The following is a 20,235-nucleotide window of genomic DNA, read 5'->3' as shown; positions in this document are numbered from 1 at the left end:
GATAGCTATTATTTGCTATATTTTGTCAGCATGTTTTGGACAAAGACATGCCTGAAAGGCTTTGATGAAATGTAAATACACATCCCGTGTACATACTCATGCAGTGGCATAGCAGACTTGAAGAAACAGTGTATGGCCTAATTTTAAAGCAAAGCAAATTGTACAAGCAGGTGCACCTATTTACACATGCATACATGATGTATGGACATGGATGTTTTATTTGCTGCTAAAGTAGTTTGGCCTAAAATGCCTTGCCATGGATTTAAGATTTCTAGTAAGAATACCTCTCAAACATACCTCTACCAAAATGAGATAAAAAATTTCTTTGGACTGCAGTTTGTTCATATCCAGAGGCTTTTTTCAACTGTTTGAGAGTACAAGTGTGTTGGATTAAACCCTTGCAATACATAGTTTTTGAGCCCATGAACTACTTTTTTGTGCATTCACCTGTAGAGCACTTGCATTAAACGTCTGGTTAAACATCTGGTTTACCTTACGGAATTGCTACATTTTTGATGAATAACTAAGTTCAACTCATCTATCACACTTTAGAGAACAGAACATGAGTGTTATAAAAGATTATTATAAACCAGGAACCTTCCCTTCTATGTTTGACTGGGGAACAGCAGGGCAGGAGGGGACTTCACAGAAACTGTGATGAGAAGATTCACTGTTTCAGTTTCTTGCTTAAAAGGACAGACATTTGAAGTGTGCTGCTATGCAGTCATCAGGAGAATCCTAACAGCAATACCAAGATTTTAATCAGCTCTGAGAAATACAGTTGTGGTATTACAGAATCACAGAATCAATGGGTTGGAAGAGACCTTCAAGGTCATTGAGTCCAACCCATTCCCTGACACCTCAACTAAACCATGGCACCGAGTGCCACATCCAGTCTTTTTTTAAACACATCCAGGGATGATGACTCCACCACCTCCCCGGGCAGACCATTCTGGTACTTTATCACCCTTTCTGTAAAAACCTTTTCCTAATATCCAGCCTATATTTCCCTTACTGCAGCTTGAGACGGTGACCTCTCGTTCTACCAGTTGCTGCCTGGAGAAAGAGACCGACCCCCACCTGACTACAGCTACCCTTCAGGAAGTTGTAGGGAGTGATAAGGTCACCCCTGAGTCTCCTTTTCTCCAGACTGAACAACTCTAGCTCCCTCAGCCGCTCCTCACAGGGTTTGTGTTCCAAGCCCCTCACCAACCTAGTTGCCCTCCTCTGGACGCGCTCCAGCGTCTCAACGTCCTTCCCAAACTGAGGGCCCAGAACTGGACACAGCACTTGAGGTGAGGCCTCACCAGTGCCGAGTACGGGGAAGAATGACCTCCCTGCTCCTGCTGGCCACGCTATTCCTGATCCAGGCCAGGAGCCATTGGCCTTCTTGGCCACCAGGGCACACTGCTGGCTCGTGTTCTGTTGGCTGTCGACCAGTACCCCCAGGTCCCTTTCTGCCTGGGCACTGTCCAGCCACGCCATCCCCAGCCTATAATGCTGCAGGGGGTTATTGTGGCCAAAATGCAGGACTTGGCACATGGACTTATTAAACTTCATGTTGTTAGTCTCTGCCCATCTATCCAACTGTCCAGGTCTCTCTGCAGAGCCATCCTGCCCTCCAACAGGTCGACACATTCTCCCAGCTTGGTGTCATCTGCAAATTTACTAATGAAAGACTTAATCCTCCCATCCATGTCATCAATAAAAATATTGAACAGAGCTGGCCCCAGCACAGAGCCCTGAGGAACACCAGTGGTGACTGGCTGCCAGCTGGATGCAGCACCATTCACCACCACTCTCTGGGCCCGGCCATCCAGCCAGTTCTGAACCCAGCACAGAGTGCTCCTGTCCCAGCCCTGGGCTGCAGCTTTTCCAAGAGTGTGCTGTGGGAGACAGTGCCAAAGGCCTTGATGAAGTCCAGGTACACAACGTCCACAGCCTTTCCCTCATCCACCAGGAGGGTCACCTGGTCATAAATGGAGACCAGGTTGGTCAAACACAACCTACCCCTCCCTAAACCCCTGCTGACTGTCTCTGATACCCTGGCCATGCTGTAGATGCTGCATGATGACACTCAGTATAAATTACTCCATTATCTTGGTCAGGCTGACCGGTCTATAATTACTAGGATCCTCTTTCCCACCCTTGTTGTGAATGGGCGTCACGTTGGGCAGCTTCCAGTCATCTGGAACCTCACCAGTGCACCAGGACTGTTGGTAAATGATGGAGAGTGGCTTCGCAAGCTCACCGGCCAGCTCTCTCATCACCCTGGGGTGGATCCCATCTGGTCCCATAGATTTATGAATATACAAGCAGCTCAGCAGTTCACTGACTGCCTCCTCTTGGATAATGGGGGGACCATTCTGTTCCCTGGCACCATCAACCAGCCTAAGAGGACAGTTGTCCTAGGGACAAGCCATCTTCCCACTAAAGACTGAGGCAAAGAAGGCGTTAAGTACTTCTGCCTTCTCCTCACCTGCAGTTACTAAGTTCTCTCCCTCATCCAGTAAAGAACAAAGGTTGGTCTTACCCTTCCTTTTACCATTAATATATTTGTAAAAACATTTTTTATTGTCCTTTAAAGAAGTCACCATTTTAAGTTCAAACTGAGCTTTGGCCTCCCTAATTTCTTTCCTACATGCTCAGCAGCCCCCTTAAAGAGGGTCAGAGACCTGACCCTCTTTCCAAAGATGATACATCCTCCTTTTCATCTTAAGTTTCTTAAAAACCTCCTTGCTCATCCAAGCTGGGCCTTTAACTCGTCGAATCATCTTTCAGCACACAGGGACAGTCTGTTCCCATGCACTCAAGATCTCTGTTTTGAAACTCACCCACCTTTCCTGAACTCCTATTGCATCAGATGGGCATGGAGGATGGCCACTAGAAACTCCTGGAGCCTTTCACTCCGTGGATAAAAAAATGCAGCTGAAGCAATAGGTACAGCTAAAGCACCTGATTGTTTTTTATACAGATGCAACCTGCCCCTTCCATGACAATTAATTCAGGTGAACTCTGGCCCAAAGAAAACCGTTAGGCTATAGTTGTTTCTGTCCCAACAAAGAGCAAATGAAAGGGAAGCATTCTAGTTGCTTCTAGGTAATCAAATTAACCTCATATAGAAGGAGTAGTTATGAAAGGAAAAGCAACAGAAAATTTCCAGATGTTTCTGACATTTTCTAGAAAACATGGGCAGAAAAAAGACACACAGTTTGTTAGCTGGTTTTGACCCGTACAACACCTGCCCATATGCCAACCGTATCAAGACTTCTCATCCCAATGAGCAGTTCAGTTACCATACTTTCCTGTTTATGGTAAAACTCAAGGAGAATTTTGTCAAAAAGATAAAATCAACTTATGCTTTGTTTTGCTGCTTGTCCTAGCTAGAGCTGCTCAGTACAGGCATGGCTGTCAGAGGATATCCAAACAAGATAACACATGTTCAACACAGTTCAAGCTGTCTTTTGGTTCACTGCTATGTATGATAATAGCAATGTTGCTGACATATCCCTGCATTTATAAGAGAAGCAAGCTGTATCTATACTGGAGACAAAACGCTGCAAAGCAGGCTTTGAGCTACAGAATCAGCATAGATTTTAGATAGTTGTTTTGGGAAAGATTTTCCCATCCTTTCCTTTTCTTGCTTTCACGGAAAAACAAATTCTAGCTGCTGATTCCACTCAGTTCCTAGTTGTCCGCTTCTTAAATCCCTGCTCTGTGACTACACTAAGCTAGCATGCATGCAGAGAATTGATGAGACTTTTTACAAGAGACAGAATTTTGGTTTTGTAGATCTAGCATTTCTCAGGGCTGGTGATATATTAATATCTATTATGGAGGTAGCACAGAAGTGGTGTACTAATGTATGGCTTACAATTAACCGATACAGGCTTTAAAGACCTGTAGAGGTTAATTGTAAGGAATTTTGCTGACAATCATTAAGCTGAAGAGAACCAAAGTGATCATGAGCAGTGTGAGAGGTTTTTAAAAGAAACATAATTAAAAAAAAAAATCACTCATAAAAATCTCTACATGGTTTTTTGTTTGGTTTTTTTTTCCATGTCAGTGTGAAACATGCTGTGCTCTAGATCTTGTAGATGGGAGAAAGTCCCATAAAAATGCTGTCACAGAGGGAAGGAGGATCAGGGACCGAGCCCAGAGACAAGGAAAAGAGACATTGTCACTTTTCATCTGGTGAACAGGATAGAAAATAAAATCTCATGAGTTTTCACCACTTCTTGAATTTTGCAGCATAAACCTGAAAGAAAGCTTTGTAAGTTCATTGCAGAATAAGGGATCCCAGTACTATACTTGACTTCAGGCCATGCACAACCTCTTGAAAATCTTAACAACAGCCGCAGCCAGCTCTGACACAAGTCATGTTTTTATTTCTGTTTACTTGAGCATTGTCTGAATTGCAGCAGGGAATTTGAAGGTGACTGTGGTTAATGAAGAACTTCTAGCTGCTCATAGACTGGCAACAGTCTGCTGGAGATAACCCATTGCTGATGGGCAACGGGGCATGCTTCACCTTGCACTGTCAGGCATTCGAGACAGAAAATATTAAGTGCTCTTGGATGACAGAGTTTTTCTAAGAAGCACCTCTGAGAAGTGTCTCTAGACAGTATCAGTTATGTCATATTAATACCAAAGAATGAAAGATTAAAATACATTTCCCACAAGCAGGTATCAATTTTCCAGCAACTCCATGATTGCTCTCCTGTTTCCTCACATCAGTGGAGTTGTTTGTCTTGGTTCATGCAGGGGATGCAGATATGTAGGGACAGTATAGGTCATGAGAAAGCCAGTGTGCTCCCTAGCACAGCTTTGCATTGCATATCACCATCCTGCATACATAGCACAGCCTCAGAGAACTGCCGCTACTTAGACACAACGTGGTGGATCTCACCCTGGTTTTGTTTATGAGAAATCACTGTCTCATATACCTCCCAGGAAATGTTCCAAAAACCTCAGCAGATGTTGGCTTTATTAGTAGACGGACTTCATTGTGATGGCTACTTTAATTATCAAATTACAGTGCAGAAAAGAAGGAATGTGTACACATCGCCCTCTTCATGCCCTGAGGGCTTTTATGCCTGGGTTGAATTCTCTGTCTTCACTGTTTCCATTAAATGAACCAGAATTATATTTCAGTGGGGTTACACAAGAGAAGAGAGTCTGCTGTGCAGAATTGTCCTGGATGATGATTATGGAACCAGAAGTGATATTGGTTTGATTTAAGCAATGCTAGCACCATGCAGAAAGAAAGCATGTGCTGCAGACAGGGTGATGAAATGTTTGTAGTGGTCAGACCTTTTACTGTCAATAACATGACATGTTATTGCTTGCCTTGTTCTGTGCCTACCTTTCTCCTCTCCCACCCCCACTAGGAGCCTCACTGAGAAGATTTATTGAAGGAGAGATTGCACATTAGAATGCTGTAGCCTTTCCAGAATCCACTGCTCCATGACATGGGGTGTATATCTAGATTAGATTTGTAGCAAAAGCAACAGAATGCTATTGCATTTTAAATGCAAATCAAGTCAAGTATTTTATGTTTTGTTTTGCCACCCAGCAAAGCTATTTATAGTGCACAACACATTTTTAATTATACTACAAGAATTCTTCCTTTACAGGACCCAAAGAGGGGTTAATGTAAAAACTCCCTCTAAAAATTTGGTGTTCCGTGGCATACAACAATTAATTTTACTTTAATTGACCAATTAGAGTTAATGGATGGAAGAACATATTTAAGAGGCGCTGTTTGTTTTGCCAAGAACCCTCTTAAACAGCTTATAAAAGGATCCTTTCACTTGAGTAATTGGCTGGATTAATTAGATGCTATCCATAAAAAGCCTAGAGCAAACCGATTTAGACCTATTGTTAGTGAGCACCTTTTGGTGCTCTGACTCATGCTACACCCGCTTTATCAGTATCACAGGGATACTCAAACTTTTTTTTCTCAAAAGAAATACAGCTAGGTACTGATGGACTGAGACAAGAGATAGTTGCCTATGTCTGCTGCGCTGTCTCCATCCAGTTATCCTCAGCTGTCCCAAATTAAGTACCTCTTCAGTCTCTTGGTAGTTTGTCCTTATGCCTTGAATATGTTCACTAAACTTGGATATTAACCCACTGCATCCCCTGATGGGCCCGCAGGGCAGGTGGACCTCATCAAGGATAGCTAGTTTGGTGTTTCTGATGAGAGTTTCTTATCCTCTTACATTTCAGGTCTCAGTCTGCATTCTTAGTTCTGAGAGTTGGCTAGAAGAACTCAGAAAAGACTCTTCCTTAGCACACATGTCTACAGAAGTAATGGACTGCATACAATACAACACAACTTTGAAGTCAAATCTTCTGGTCCTTAAATAGAAAAGGGCAGTATGTGAGGTAAAACTGGGCACCTCGAAATCTTTCCTTCACTCTTTCTACTTTCACATTGCTAGCCTTAAAAAATCCAGACACTGTCAGTGAGATGAAAATACATCACAGTGAATACATCCAGCGTAAAGAGCCTCAGTGAGAGTGACATATATTAAGTTGTCTGGACAAGTAATTTATCTTGCCATTTGATTGCAGTTTTAAGAAAAAACATTGCTTCAGTGGCTAAGAGAGAGATAAAATATGCGTGCCTAATTGAAAAGTCTGAGAAAAAAGCCCCAACAAAATAAAGGAATTCTGTAGTTTATGACATTTTTCTGATTGCTTCATTTGCAAGTTAAAAAAAAAAAAAACATACTGAAATAAATTCTGAACTAAACCATATTTTTGAATTGGAGAAATAAGATGGTTTTGCTTTTCCACAATTATTTGGGAGAGTGGCCAGAAGCATTTAATGGATTCATCCCAGCCAAATATTAAAAATCTATGTCATTTTTAATCATTCCAAAGCTGATTTTCCAATTTAAAAACCCTCAGCCAAAAAGTACAGCAAACTCTAATTTTGATCTGGGAAATGAAGACAGAAGAGAGCACTTTCCTTCAGCCCTATAGATTAGCAGTTAAGCTCTGTTTCTCTCCTTCTGGAAGCACTGTTTTAACAACTGGGTGAATCTCTGAAATGCAAGAAAACTGAGTTCACTTGATCCTAGCTTCACTGCATTTTCCCCCTGGTTTGTCCCCAGATTTGGCTGCATGGTGTTGATAAAGCAATTGATCCTGGTAGTACAGGGAAATAATAACTCTCCTTCCATCTTAAGAGTCCTGCAGGGCAGAATGGTGTTCATTATGTTGAACTTACTGTGAGTATTTTCCATGGAAAGTATGGAATAACAAACTGGCAACAAAATGAAAAGAGAACATAAAGACTCTGGTACCAAGTTTTAGTGTCTAAATTACGCTGCCAAAAAATAAACAAAGTAATAATAATCAGGAGCATTTCCCTAATTGCCAGTCTATGATATGTGCGATGTTAACAGTTTCATTTTGTAAAATGCATCATCTTTTTCTAAGAGGATCCAGGACTCATAGTCTGAAGGACATTAGTAAAGTGGAAAAGTGACTATATAAGTGGAATCTGGATGATAAATGATACTATGCCAGATACTCATGTGGGGTACATTTGGACCTCTGAGGATGTGAACAGCAATTTGTGATTTGACTGCCTTGATGATTTGTGCTAGAACCTGAAATTAGAATGAGCTGAAACATTTTCCAAAAGGGAAACATTCACAAAAGAATTGTATGTGAACCATACATCTGTTTTGACAGAATTTAAAGGAACTCCTATATGCTGTAGCCTAAGATATAGAAAACCTAGTCTCTGCTTCTTGCACGTCTGCTTTTCCAGATCACTTTGAGTGATGATTTTGAAGCAGTCAGCAGTAGTAATTAGATTATGAGTTTCTCACAACCCAATGCCTAAAACACCAGCCACAGGGAGAAGGAAATACCTACAGGTTTTGCTCACAAGATCCAAAAATGGGCATAGTCCTGTTTAATTTCTAGAACATCTGAAATAATTTGTTTTCAGTTGTCTGAGGTACAAAAATAAATTCCTACACCTCAGATGTTGCAGCAAAGAAAAACTGTAGTCTTCTGGTCAAGTTCTGTACGAACTGAGCTAACACTTCAGACTTTGCAGTAATCAGAGTTTTGCATTCTACATTCTGCCCTCTTGGGCACTCTTCTGCTGCTGGATCTGAGACACAGATGTTGTTACTGCATTGAAAGGGTTCTCTTAAAGCCATACATTACAAGTGTCATTTCCATTTTGGAAATGGCAATTACAAACCAAGGGTGTCCTCCCATTCCTAATACCAGTTTTGAAATTCTGCCCTTATTCTGCTATGTGGGTAACCAACTGTTATTCTACTTATGCATGAACTAAATTTAATTCAGTAATACTACAACAATACTTAGAGATATTTCTCGTATTAGGACTCTTTATTGTACAAGATGTTTGTAACTTCACTTCTAAACAAGGTACTATTTGTAAGAAATTAGAATTTTGTCTGTCATAGCAGATTCAGACTTTGTAAAGTATTGGTGCTATGTTACTGCTACTTTTCATAATTTTAGAAAAAAGTATGCTTTTTTTGAAAAGAAAGAAAAAAAAACCCTGAAAACTGTCATTACCTGCATTGGTAGTATCATTTTCTCTAATGAGAGTCTAAAAGGCTCTGGGAATATGAATTTTAAGTCTTTTCCCAATACAAGCCTAAAAAGCTTTTTAAAAAGGCAATGTTCTCTACTACAAAAACCAATGCCTCTGTCGCCCACCAGTTCTGATGTCTTTTGGAATCAGATGCCAAGAATTCAAATTTCTATTAATAAACAAGTCACTAAAAAGTCTGTCTGCAGCAAATGATGACTGATTCAAGTTCAATCTTGTGTTTGTGTTTCACTGACACAATTTCCAAGCTGGCATCCTCCTCTGAGTTTTCACAACTATTATCACTTACAGTTATGTTAAACTGGATATTCTGAAAGGATTATAATGAGTTGCATCCATTCACTGCTATGATGATCACATTTGCCTAACTGACACCTAATCACAGCTCATCCAGACTAGATTCCAGAATCAACAATGTAATCCTGGCTCTACTCTGAGTTTCAGGACTATTTGTGCAAAAATACAGAGCAACTGCTGTAGTGTACGAACCTAGATTCACTAAGGAACAGGACTTGTAAAGATATTCTAGTTCTGTGTAGCTCACTATAGTCAATAAGCTCCTTGTGCAGGTATGAAACATATCTGGATCAGATTCTTACCTATATAAAATTTTAAACCTGTTTATTATGCTTGTTAGATAGCAGAACTGTCCACCAACACAGAATGTCTCCAGGGGATCCCTGTGTGTGACAAATTTGCCTTGGTTCTGGCTTGGCTCCTTTTGCAAAACTCCCACACGATGACTGATGCAGATCTTTTTCTGAATTGTCTATCTGCAATGTTTTTATGAATTCTAATTCTTTGGGCAAGTAATACTGCTTAAATCTTTCCTTATTGCTGTTCTTCTCCAGTGTGTGCCTTTGTGCAGAAATAATCAACTTGGCTGCCTGAAAGCCATTGACAGCCCACAACTCAGGAACCCTCACCACCAGCAGAAAACAGCAATACTAGCAAGCATGACTGTTAAATAGTTCCAGGTAGATTTCTGCATCTCAGCTTGGCCATAAGAATGAAAACACTCCTCTGTGCCTTCAGCATGGGCATAATCCTGGGATACCCATCCCTCTCTCTTAAGAACAAAGTGAAATCCCTTTAAGTTTGCAGTAAACAGAAAGAAGTAAAACTGTGCCTCAAGGGAGATGGACAAAGTAGCTCTGGTTTAGACCCTGTCAGGGATCCACACTGTCCAAAGCCTTCGGTCTAACCTCTGAACGTGACATTGCTCTGGGATTACCCACCTTACACAACTGACTGCCAAAGCACAAAGTTAAGAAACATGCCAAAGATCAAAACAAATAATTTGTAGTAAAGCAGTGGCTTCAGCTTTGCTTCCCAGACAGTGGTCTCCCCAGAGAGGTGCACTTCTCATATTCTGAAATGACTATGAGGTGACCAGCTGAAAGTCACTTCTAACTTATATTTTTTCCTTCCCTTTAATAATGAAGTTCTAGGTGGTTGGTTTATTCTGTCACTGATTTATAGAGAGGAGTACGTCTTTCAGAGGGTTGTGTGAAATCACAGGGTCTTCTGCTGCTCAAAGATCACAAATACAAAGTGAGTCCACTGAAGTCAGGATGAATCCTCCCCAGTTTTACGTCATTGTATCCAAAGTCAGACTGTCACTGAGATAAGTCATTTTATAGAGGAGAATATGGCAAAAGCTTTGGGTGGTTTCACAGTCAGAGGCCATTTGTACTGTGGCTAGGCAATACTCAGCAAATCATTTGAAACCTATCCAGATAATTGGTGGATGTGTTCCCTGTTAGCTTCTGTCCCTTGACAGAAATGCAGAATGGAGTTTCAACATAACGCAGATTTATGTTGTGCATGGTCTGGGAGCAAAGAAGAGTTTCACGGCACAGTACTTCTGTCACTGTCAAGCATTCAGGTCTTCATTATGCCCACCTCCTTTGCATTGCAAGGATTCAACATAGCAAAAGGTTACCTCAGATGGGGAATGATAGGATGATGGAGATCAAATGGGCTATCATTTAGTAAGGGAAAGAAGGAAAAGAGAAGCATAAAAAGAATCTTAAGGGAAACCTCTGCTGAGGCTGTTGGATATAAAAGCTCTGGGGTGCCTGTGAAGCTAATGATTTATTGAAAGTAAAAGCTCTGTGGTGGCTGACATGTGATGTGATTAATACATTCAAAGGAGTCCCTAAAGGGTAGAGCTGCCTTTAATAATATATTATGTATTATTGGCTGCCCCATTGTACCTTCTGGCACGGTGGGGCGCTGGGTGTGGTGCAGCTGAGCGTCAGCCCTTGCTAGTTCATTGCCAGGTCATCTCTGGGGAGGAACTGTTCCCTGTTTACAGGAAATGCAGGACAAGGGCTGAAGGGCTGGGCTGAGCACAAGCTGAGGCCACTACAGCTCACTGCCTCTCCCTCATGCCTGGGAGAGCAGGAAGGAGGTATGCCACTTGTCCGAGGCCCAAGGACACTGTTTTGTTTCCAGGAATGTCCAGCTTTTACTGCTGCTTTGTTTTACCTAGTGTTTTAAAACCACAGGGCTGGGGAGAGTAATGGTGCTCACCGACAGCAGTGCATCCCAGGGTACATCACTGAGCCTGAAGTGTGGATTGCCTACACAGGTGCCTCAAAGCAAAAGCTTCAAAGCTATCCATCCTGACACATCTGGGACATGGCTAGTGAAACCTCACTCTCAGGCTTTCACTTATCCCTTCTCTACTGATAGCACCCCAGGCTGGGCCAGAGGACACTCCCTAAGATGGAGCCCAAACACCTTTGTGCTCCTCACTTCCTGCATTCCCTTTCAAAACTAGACCTGCACCAGCACTGTTGTTCTGTGACCATCTCCAGGAGCAGTGGTTGAAGCTGGGAGAGTTTTGTCCCTAAAGATGTCTGGAAAAGAGCAAAAGCCTTATGCACCAGATCAAAAATCCTCTTCCATTCTCCTGTATTCTGTAACACAATAATGTAAGAAAGAGCAATATTCAAATTGAAATACTTGTGGAATTATAGAGCCCCTTTCTGACCTTGGCAGGCAAACAGCTTATGCCTCAGAGTGTGAAATGTGATTATCCCTGTGTTACCTTGCCTTGACAGGCTGTGTATGTTATTAGCAGGCATCATGTCTTTCTTGACTTTCTCGGGCTTCAGGTACAATATTTGCCTTGATGATCTGCCATAGGGAACTGACTGGCTAAACGTATGCTGCACTAATAAGCATTTCCTTTTATTGGCTTTAAATGCATTTGGACTTTATTTTCCTTTATTAATGAGCCTTCCTTTTGCAGAATGAATTAAAACAATAATTTACAAATTGATACAGGGAAATAAATAATCAGTTTTAATAAAACAAGGTACTTCAGCACCCCACTGCATCTCCCAAATTACACAATCACTGCATTGAGTTCATATTATTTTAGTTTTTTGCAATAAGAATGTCACTGTCTGAGAATTTGAACTAGTAACTACTGGGCTTGGGACTTGAGATAGGGACAGGGACACTGCATGCAGAAAAAAGCAGGATTCAATCCTCTTGGCCAAACAATGGAGGGCTGGGCTCTTTGCAGGTGTTGATTATTTTTCTTTCCCACTGGATGGCATAAATTTTATATATGTGGGTTTCACATAACCCAGATGTGTCCAGGTGAGATTCTGGTCTTGCATCCAATACATTATAATTAGTTATGAGCTAAGATTCCTGTAACAGAGGAGTTTAAATGGGCACAGGATGGGGTCTGTGGATGGAAAGGTTATGGCAGCAATTTAGTAGTCATTTGTAAATTTAGCATGTGTCTTCTGAGTTGATGTGTCAAGCTCATCACCACTCAGCTGGCTTCAGGGGAGATATACTTGTAGAGGATGTACTCTACAGAGAAAGAATAACTGTACCTTCCGAGGTAGTTCATATAAGCTTGCTTTCCTGACTCAGGTCAAATAATTGCCAATGCAAACACCAATACACACAGAAAAACATTTAGGGTCATAACTGTCGTTAATTTCAGAGCATTTCAGGATCTAGGTCTAAATGAACTCAACACTGCAGCCATTTTCTCTTAGGCAAATATTTGAAAGGATTGCCTTTTAGCAGTCCAGAAACATGGTTTCACTAATGAATGGATGAAACATCCTAGACAAAAAGACATTCTGTTACCCCACAACAGGCAGAGCAGAAGTCAGTGCTTACCTCAGAAACCCAGACAGTTCACTTTCTTCCTATTGCCACTGTGTGTAAACATTGAATATGGTGAGCCCTGTGTTAATAATTACTGACAAAGCACCTTTAATATACTGATTCTACTGTGGGAATGGAACTGGGGATGTGATTTCTAGCCTCTTCTACTGCTTTCTTCATCTTGCGTTGAAATTTTTGCCAAAATACTGTTATTATCTTTACTTTCAGACACTTTTGAAACCATAAGTAATTTTCCAAAAATATATCAGGGGCTCTTTGGCCTTCATGTACATTGGTGGTAATTAATTTGCATCATCAAATTTGCAGTTTGCAACAGATGCAAAGAAAATCAATATTCTCTCTCTATGTCCTGCCGCTGACTAGGAAGATAGAGTGAAAGACCACAGGGAGGCAGCAAGGAGGTAATCCAGGTAGTCCAGGTGTCTGAATGCCGAACAGATACCTGTTAACCAAATGATGTCACAACGGTTGAAACATCAGCACATCCTGGACACTGGTTTTGGGACACATTAAGCAAGGTATCCTTTGCTGACCTCTTGAGCTTTATTAGCTGGGATCATCCTTTAGGCAGTATGTACCTTATGGAGACAAATTATTAGTTCATTTTAAATATGAACACAGCAAAGGTTCCTTAAGTACTGCACTTGTTCATACCCTTCTTTAGACTGAAGTACATGCTCCTGGACTCTGAGTGTGAGGGAAAAGCTGGAGGCAGAACAGAGAGGCTGACAGCCACACTTGCATGGGTGACACATAGCCCTGTTTGCAGCTTAGAGGTAAATGCAGATATGTAGGGAGTTTCCTTTCTGAAAGGAAATAAGAATCTGGTCAGTGACCCCCTTGGGAGTCTCGTCATTGTCCTCTCACTTACATTAGCTCATCTTTGCCCCGCCTAATGTTACTCTAGTATTGGCTTTAATGCCTTGGGTTTGTTCACATCTGGGATCTCCAAGCAGATGAAAGAAGAATAAAGGGATGAAGTAGAGATGTGAAAGGAAGTTAGTGTTTCAGAGGAAATGAGACGTATAGAAATAATATAAAGTGAGTAATCCAGGCCCACATTACAGACTGACCAGGCTGGCCAACATGTCTACTAGAAAACATGGCGATGTCAGATTTTGTTTCTCAAGACAAAAGACTTGCCCTCTTGGCTGAACACAGGAACCTTGCCCTAAAAATGTAAAAAGCTTGGGGCCACTGTGGTGTATAAGCTGTATATAAACTCCCAGAATGACACTGTGGTCAAAAAACCAAATCTGATCCTTGAATGTGAAAACTCAGTAAAGTCAGGTAGGGATAGATGGATGTTGCAGCTTATATATACAGCTTGGTATACATCTTTTGCCAGTGCCAGAATAATGAGTTACATGTTGCAGTACCAAGAGCAGTATCAAAACTGGATGGCTGCAAAAGCTGATGCTAAAATGATTGGTAAATTGAATAATGCTAATGCATAATTGGATGAAGTTCAGAGATTTTAGAAGTATTAAATCATAAGTGGCATGACATAGTAAGACACCAAAATCTTCACCTCTTTCATATAAAATTAAAAATTAAGGGACAACTTGAATATAGCTTGTGAGTACACAGTAACAAAATCTGAAAGACTGGCCACCAGTTCAGCAAAGGTTTAACAACATCCAGCAACTGGAATTTGGAGCTAGGCATATACAGATCGGCTTTAGTCATGCTTTGTGGAGGTTTTGAGACCACTGGCAATTTTAATTGAATTTTTTTTTTTTTAAATAAAATGCTGTGAAGCCACAGGCCTGTACTGCACTGGTCTGTGTTTCGCACCAGGTCTAGTACTCTTACTGCACACCTTTCTCTGGGTTTCTGGAGCTGAATTCATGTTCCCTTGAAACAATCCAAGGATTCTGGAACCTGAGTATCTTGTAGTTTAATTGATGACATTGGTATTACCAGTATACTTTTCTCGTCCTTTTGATGTTTTCCCAGAAAACCCATTACCACAGTATCTAACTTCCATTTAAAATTGTTAGTGTGATTTTACTGAGTCTATTTTGAGGCGTTGACTGTGGAGGAGCAAAGCAGTTCTGCTTCCAGCTAAGTATGAAGTTTTTACTCCAAACTGGGCGCCAGAGCACTGATGTCTTGGGAAAACTTAAACCAGTTCATTTAACTTCCCATTGCTCCTTTCAGAGTCTTCTGCTTGCCTAAATGGTTGCCTTTGAACATAGCAGCCAAAAAAAAACCCAAAAAACCCCTGCTTGATAAATCTTGCTTTCCAAGCCCTGCAGTTCTGCAGAGATTCTATATGTCTGAGCAACAGTGAGTCTGGGAACAGCACCGTTGAGCTAGTCTGTTCTTTTTTTCTGCAGTGCCTACACTGAGCCCTACAAGGTGTGCCCAGTCTCTGTGACACCAATGGAAGTAGTCACATCAGATGAGGAACAAAAGAGTTCAGAAGATGATGAAAGCAGCCTTGGTGATCCCAGTCTCACCAACAAGGTAAAAAACCCTAAAAGTGGTTAATGCATGAAACCTGGAGAGGGAAAAGCAATTTGCAGAAGATCCTGGATTCTTAGCTCTCTGCTTTTTGTCTGGTGCTCATTTAGAAATGGCAGAGCCATCAGTCCTTTACTCCCCCACTGCACTAGGAATAATTTACCTCTGCAGCACATGGCAAAGGCAAAGAATGTAGTCTGAAGATGGACAGTGGAGGCAACATAAACAGCAAGAAAGGCCTGACTTGAATGTCAGGAAAAAAGTCTCACTCCAAAGCATTTAGTTTCCAACTTGAGAATTTAAAATTACATTGAATCAAAAAAGACATATGGAGAAGACCTGCACTGTGCACAAACAGGGACCAGTAAGCAGAGTCTCAAATGTCTCAAAACAAACAGGGCAGCTACTGACTCAAAAGCAGCAGTACATAAGAATGTCTTTGCTGCTCCTCACACATTTCCACTGGTTTCCAGACTCCAGGAATCATTCTGTTTTGCAAACCTTTAATATAGTAAAATATGCGCTCATGTTCACATACACAAAACTGAAATGTGCTGGAGTTGGGAACTACAGATTTGTGTGCCTTGAGGAAGCACCTACTTCAGATGTCTTTCAAGGGACAGCTCTTGATTTATATAATTATGTAGATCCCTCCAGGACAGCTGCAATCTAGCTCTTCAGGAATGGATCTGGAAGACAGATATGGACTACTTTTCCTTCACTCTCACTGATTCACAGAGCTAACCTGAAAAAGTGAATTTTTCATGTAATGCTTCAGTTTGCTTACCATTGGCACTACTGTAAACTGCTACATAGTGCAAAACAATTACAAATGGGGCATTAAGAAGTCTCTCAGATACCGAAGCTTATAAAACTGTTATGAGCCTCTGATTCTGACAGTAGCACTCTTGTCTGAGTACAATCAAGCTACAATACACTCTGAAGTACAACACATACATAATAAAATGCATGAGGAGGTGAAATTTATCCATGTTAGCATGGCAAGTTAGTGGCACACACAGCAATGGAGCCTCTGCTTCTGTGTTTTCACGAGTTGCCCTCCTTTGAAACGTAGAGGGTACTCCAAAAGACTACTCAGAGAAGTGACTTGCACAATGCTTCTGGTTTAGAAAATTGTTCTATGATCTACTTGTGTAGCTCTTAGGCCAAACAACTCCATCCTAGCCCCATGGAGGCAGTTTTGCCTCCAGCCCCACAATTTTTTTAAGCTGGATCTGTTTGGTTCAGTTTTTTAAGGAGACGAGTCTGGTTCTGATCAAGGTCATGCAAATAGTTGGGTCAGCACAGCTGAGAGCTGCCACTATGCTTAGAGGGGAGTGACTGGCACTGTCACCAAAGTGCCACCAATCTTTATGATTAATGTGTCATAGGCAAAATTCAGGGACTTCAGTGTCACATTGTCTGCCTAGAACAAGTCTGAGAGTGTCTCTATGCATTGTCTGTCTTGGGTTATTTAATTGCTGTTTGTTTAACCAGGAAATTAACTCTGAGATACACAACAGTGTTTGTAGACAGATTTCTGGGAACAGGGGACAGAGTGGGTGCAGGTCCCTCAATTTTTCACTCTCTGAAACAAAGTGATTATTCTAAGACTGCAAAGCTACCAGCATTTTAGAAATCTTTACTCCCTGCAGCCAGTCATGTGCCTAGTCCTGTGGTACAGCTTTCTCCCAGCTCCCTCTTCAGAAGCTGCCCTCTGGGCCTTGCTCCAAGCCTTTGCTTAGCAGATGGAGGCCATGGCAGCCATGTAGGGACCCTTGACTTTCTGCTTCACTGAGTCTTCTTACCAGCATACTTGGCCTGGCGAGCAATGTCACAAAGACTTGATACTGCACTCATTTCCCCTGAGTCCACTTTAGGTCACTGAGGGCTGCATTTCTTTGCAACTACTAGACCACTGTTTTAGCTCCTTACTTCATCACTGCTGAAAAAGTCAAACTTTTCCCAGTACATTCCTTTCAGTACGTATTTCTATGCTTTGGCCATCTCTTACCATAAGGATGAATCATGAATTAGGAGCAAAATACTATGAGCCACATGCACCTCAGAGCCATACAGTTTGCTTCTTTCACAGTTATCTGTGTTTTCCAAGATGCCTACCAGTTAAATAGACACCTCTGAGATTTCAAACAATGTTGTCTGGTGAAGTACTGAATAATTCTAGAGATATTTAAGGCCATTTAGTTTAGACACTTTTTTTAGTACACAATAAAGCCCTCTGTCCCATTTGCTTCCACAGGTCTCACTGACAGCAGTCAGAACAGTTTGGTATACGACCATTTTGATAAAGAACTCCCCTTTCCAAGTGGTATATCCTCAACAGCTGTGAAGCTAGCCTGTTCAAAGTTAAGCACTTTCTGCTTCTTTGACAAATTTTGGACTCGTAAAAATCCACAGAAAATTTCACTCCTCCTTCAATAGCAAGACATTTTTCAAACTTACTATTTGTATTAGCAGCTATTACACTGTACTGTATTACTAGTATTTGAATTGAGGAAAATGGCCTGTCTTGAAAAGTCCAGGATGCCAGACACTGAACAACAAAGAAAAAAGGCCACTATTTTTACTATAGAAATATGTCAGTTTAAAGTGCTCTCTGACACTGCTTTACTTTGTAGAATGAAAAATCTCTTAATTGCTTCTGACTTCTTCTGTTGACAGAAAGAAGGCCAGTCCAGAGCTTACCTCATTGCCCAGGAACTAATGTCTTCAGAAAAAGTGTGAGTTTGTTTTTATAATCTACCTGTTGCACTTCTAAAATTAAAGCAATACAGTCCACCCTTCAGTATTCATTTGATGGCAGTTAACAAAAGTTTGTCTCTCTCCCCAGATATGTGGAAATGCTCCAGTTGTTACGTACGGTAAGTAAATAATTTTAATCACTGAAACCTAGATTCCCTTTTATTTAGCTGCAATTTAAAAGATCTAAAAGCACTGAAGGGATTTAAGTGAATTTGAGGAGGAATGGCTTACTGTGAACCATTCTAATCTATTATTTGTCATCTAGAGGGAAAAGTGTTGGCCAGCAGCTGGGTCTTCTTGAGGTTGAGGCTGGTGTAAGGTGCATAACAAGCCTAGTGCAGAGAAGGAGATGGTGATAAACAGGGGTGGACACTCTCCCTTCACAGTGAGACAGATGGGAATAGAGCTATGAAGCATGGGGATTTGGTTTCAATGGACTCACTATGCTTGCATTTAAGCTTCTTGTTTTCTAATACTGCAGTATTGGTAATAGCCAGTGGGCTCTGGGTATCCACTCTGTGTCACTGCTTTGGTTTAAGACAATTTAAGAGGCAGATGCTCTAAAATGAGTTACCTCCCCATTGATTTAACAAATCCCTTTCCACCAATAAGGAGAAAGGAACAGCAGTAGATATAAGTGAAGAAAAAGCAGTCTATAAAAAAAAAGAAATCAGCAACAGGCAAAAAATAACAGTAATCCTCACTAGTTAAAGTTGCTGAGCTCTCAGGGACTACTGGAAACAAACATAAACTCCAAAGGGCAGAGTAACCCCTCTCCCAAGACGGGGCCCTCCGCAGCCCAGAGTGCTTTGGAGACAAAGAGAAAATGACAGAGAAACCCCTCAGACGACGCCCTCTGCAGACGACTGCATGTGGGGAGACAAAGACGGCAGCAGCCCTCCCCCCTCATCTCTCAGCAGCAACAACTCCATTGACAAAGGTGGCTGGCACCCTCGGGCATCTGGAGCTTGGGAAGTGAAGAACTCGGTGAATCTGCAATGCCAGCCTCTCTGCCTGTCCCTAGGCTGGCGGCAGCCAACAAGCATCAGCACCGCGTCCTCCAAGCCACTGGTGCTGGTTGCGGTGCTGCTCTCTCAGGTCCCTGTTCTGATGGGGGCTCGGGAGAAAACGGAGTCTCAAGCACAGAAAGAACAGTGGCTCAGCCCCAACCAGTGCCGGCCTTGCGCTGCAGGCAAATGTTCAACATTCACTCTGAAAGCTTTTCATTTTGAAATGCAGCCTCTCAGGTTGATACCCAGAAGCAACTCTCTTCTAAGGCCAGAGGGAAACAAAAACAAGCCAAAGCCTCTACCTGCACTGTCTCAGCTATCTTGCCCTTCAAGAACAAAAGGGAAAAGAGCAGAGCCAAGAGGCAAGAGAGCTCTTCTTGGGCAACATTTCATTGCTTGGGCAATGAAAAAGATGGGCACCATCTGGTTCTGCTTCTGGCTGCGCCATGGGGTCTTAATGAGACAGTCACAACTTTGGTCTCAGATAGGTATGAAATACCAAACATTTTGGGTTAGCCAAGACACACAGCTTATCCCCACGGTGAAAATACAGATTCTAGTATCAGAAACATGTGAGAGAACACCCAGAAATAATCACTTTTAGTCCCTGATAGAGAATTCTCGCATGGCATAAACTGACTGGTAACTTTGTCCTGGAATACTCTGTGTCCCTTTAACAGATCTTCCTCTGCTTCCCTAGAGACTGGTACACAGTTTAGATGGCCTTGCTGTCAGTGTCTTGGCTGTTAGTTGAAAGGTAGTAAGGAATAATAGCCATTACACAAAGCATACTGCTGCTATTTCCACTGCTGCTTGGAAAGAAATTTCCTGAGAAGGGAAAAAGTAACCCCAGGTTGTCCTTGGAGGACATCTCAAACACTAGCAGTGGAACAGGAACTCTGATGGGGACAAAAGTAATGAGGTTAGAACTCAAAGTGTGACAATGTCAATGAATTGGGAGGAGCAGTCGATTCCTTCAAGGGCAGAAAGGCCTTGCAGACAGGCCTTGACAAATTAGATAGGTGGGCCATCATCAACCACATGAAGTTTGACAAGGACAAGTGCCAGATTCGGTGCCTGGGACAGGGCAACCCTGGCTGTGTATACAGACTGGGGAAGAAGAGGCTGGAGAGCAGCACTGTGGAAAGCACATATACAGTGGAGGGAGAGTATTTAGTGGGAGTGTCTAGGAGAGGCCTCTCATTTGCATTA

General features: G+C 41.9%; 1 protein-coding gene across 1 annotated transcript in view; it reads left to right on the top strand.

Moving 5' to 3' along the window:
* The window catches only part of FGD5 (FYVE, RhoGEF and PH domain containing 5), a 75,815-nt gene that overhangs the window by 12,294 nt on the left and 43,286 nt on the right, over nucleotides 1-20,235 (top strand). The window contains exons 3-5 of the mRNA XM_059856921.1: nucleotides 15,124-15,253; nucleotides 17,933-17,991; nucleotides 18,102-18,132. Coding sequence (XP_059712904.1) covers nucleotides 15,124-15,253; nucleotides 17,933-17,991; nucleotides 18,102-18,132 — 220 coding nt within the window. The remainder of the gene's footprint in view (nucleotides 1-15,123; nucleotides 15,254-17,932; nucleotides 17,992-18,101; nucleotides 18,133-20,235) is intronic.

The sequence above is a fragment of the Haemorhous mexicanus genome, chromosome 11 (assembly GCF_027477595.1).
Source record: "Haemorhous mexicanus isolate bHaeMex1 chromosome 11, bHaeMex1.pri, whole genome shotgun sequence".
NCBI lineage: Eukaryota > Metazoa > Chordata > Aves > Passeriformes > Fringillidae > Haemorhous > Haemorhous mexicanus.
The sequence above is the reverse complement of the archived record's forward strand: the minus strand, read 5'-3'. Positions and strand labels throughout refer to the sequence as shown.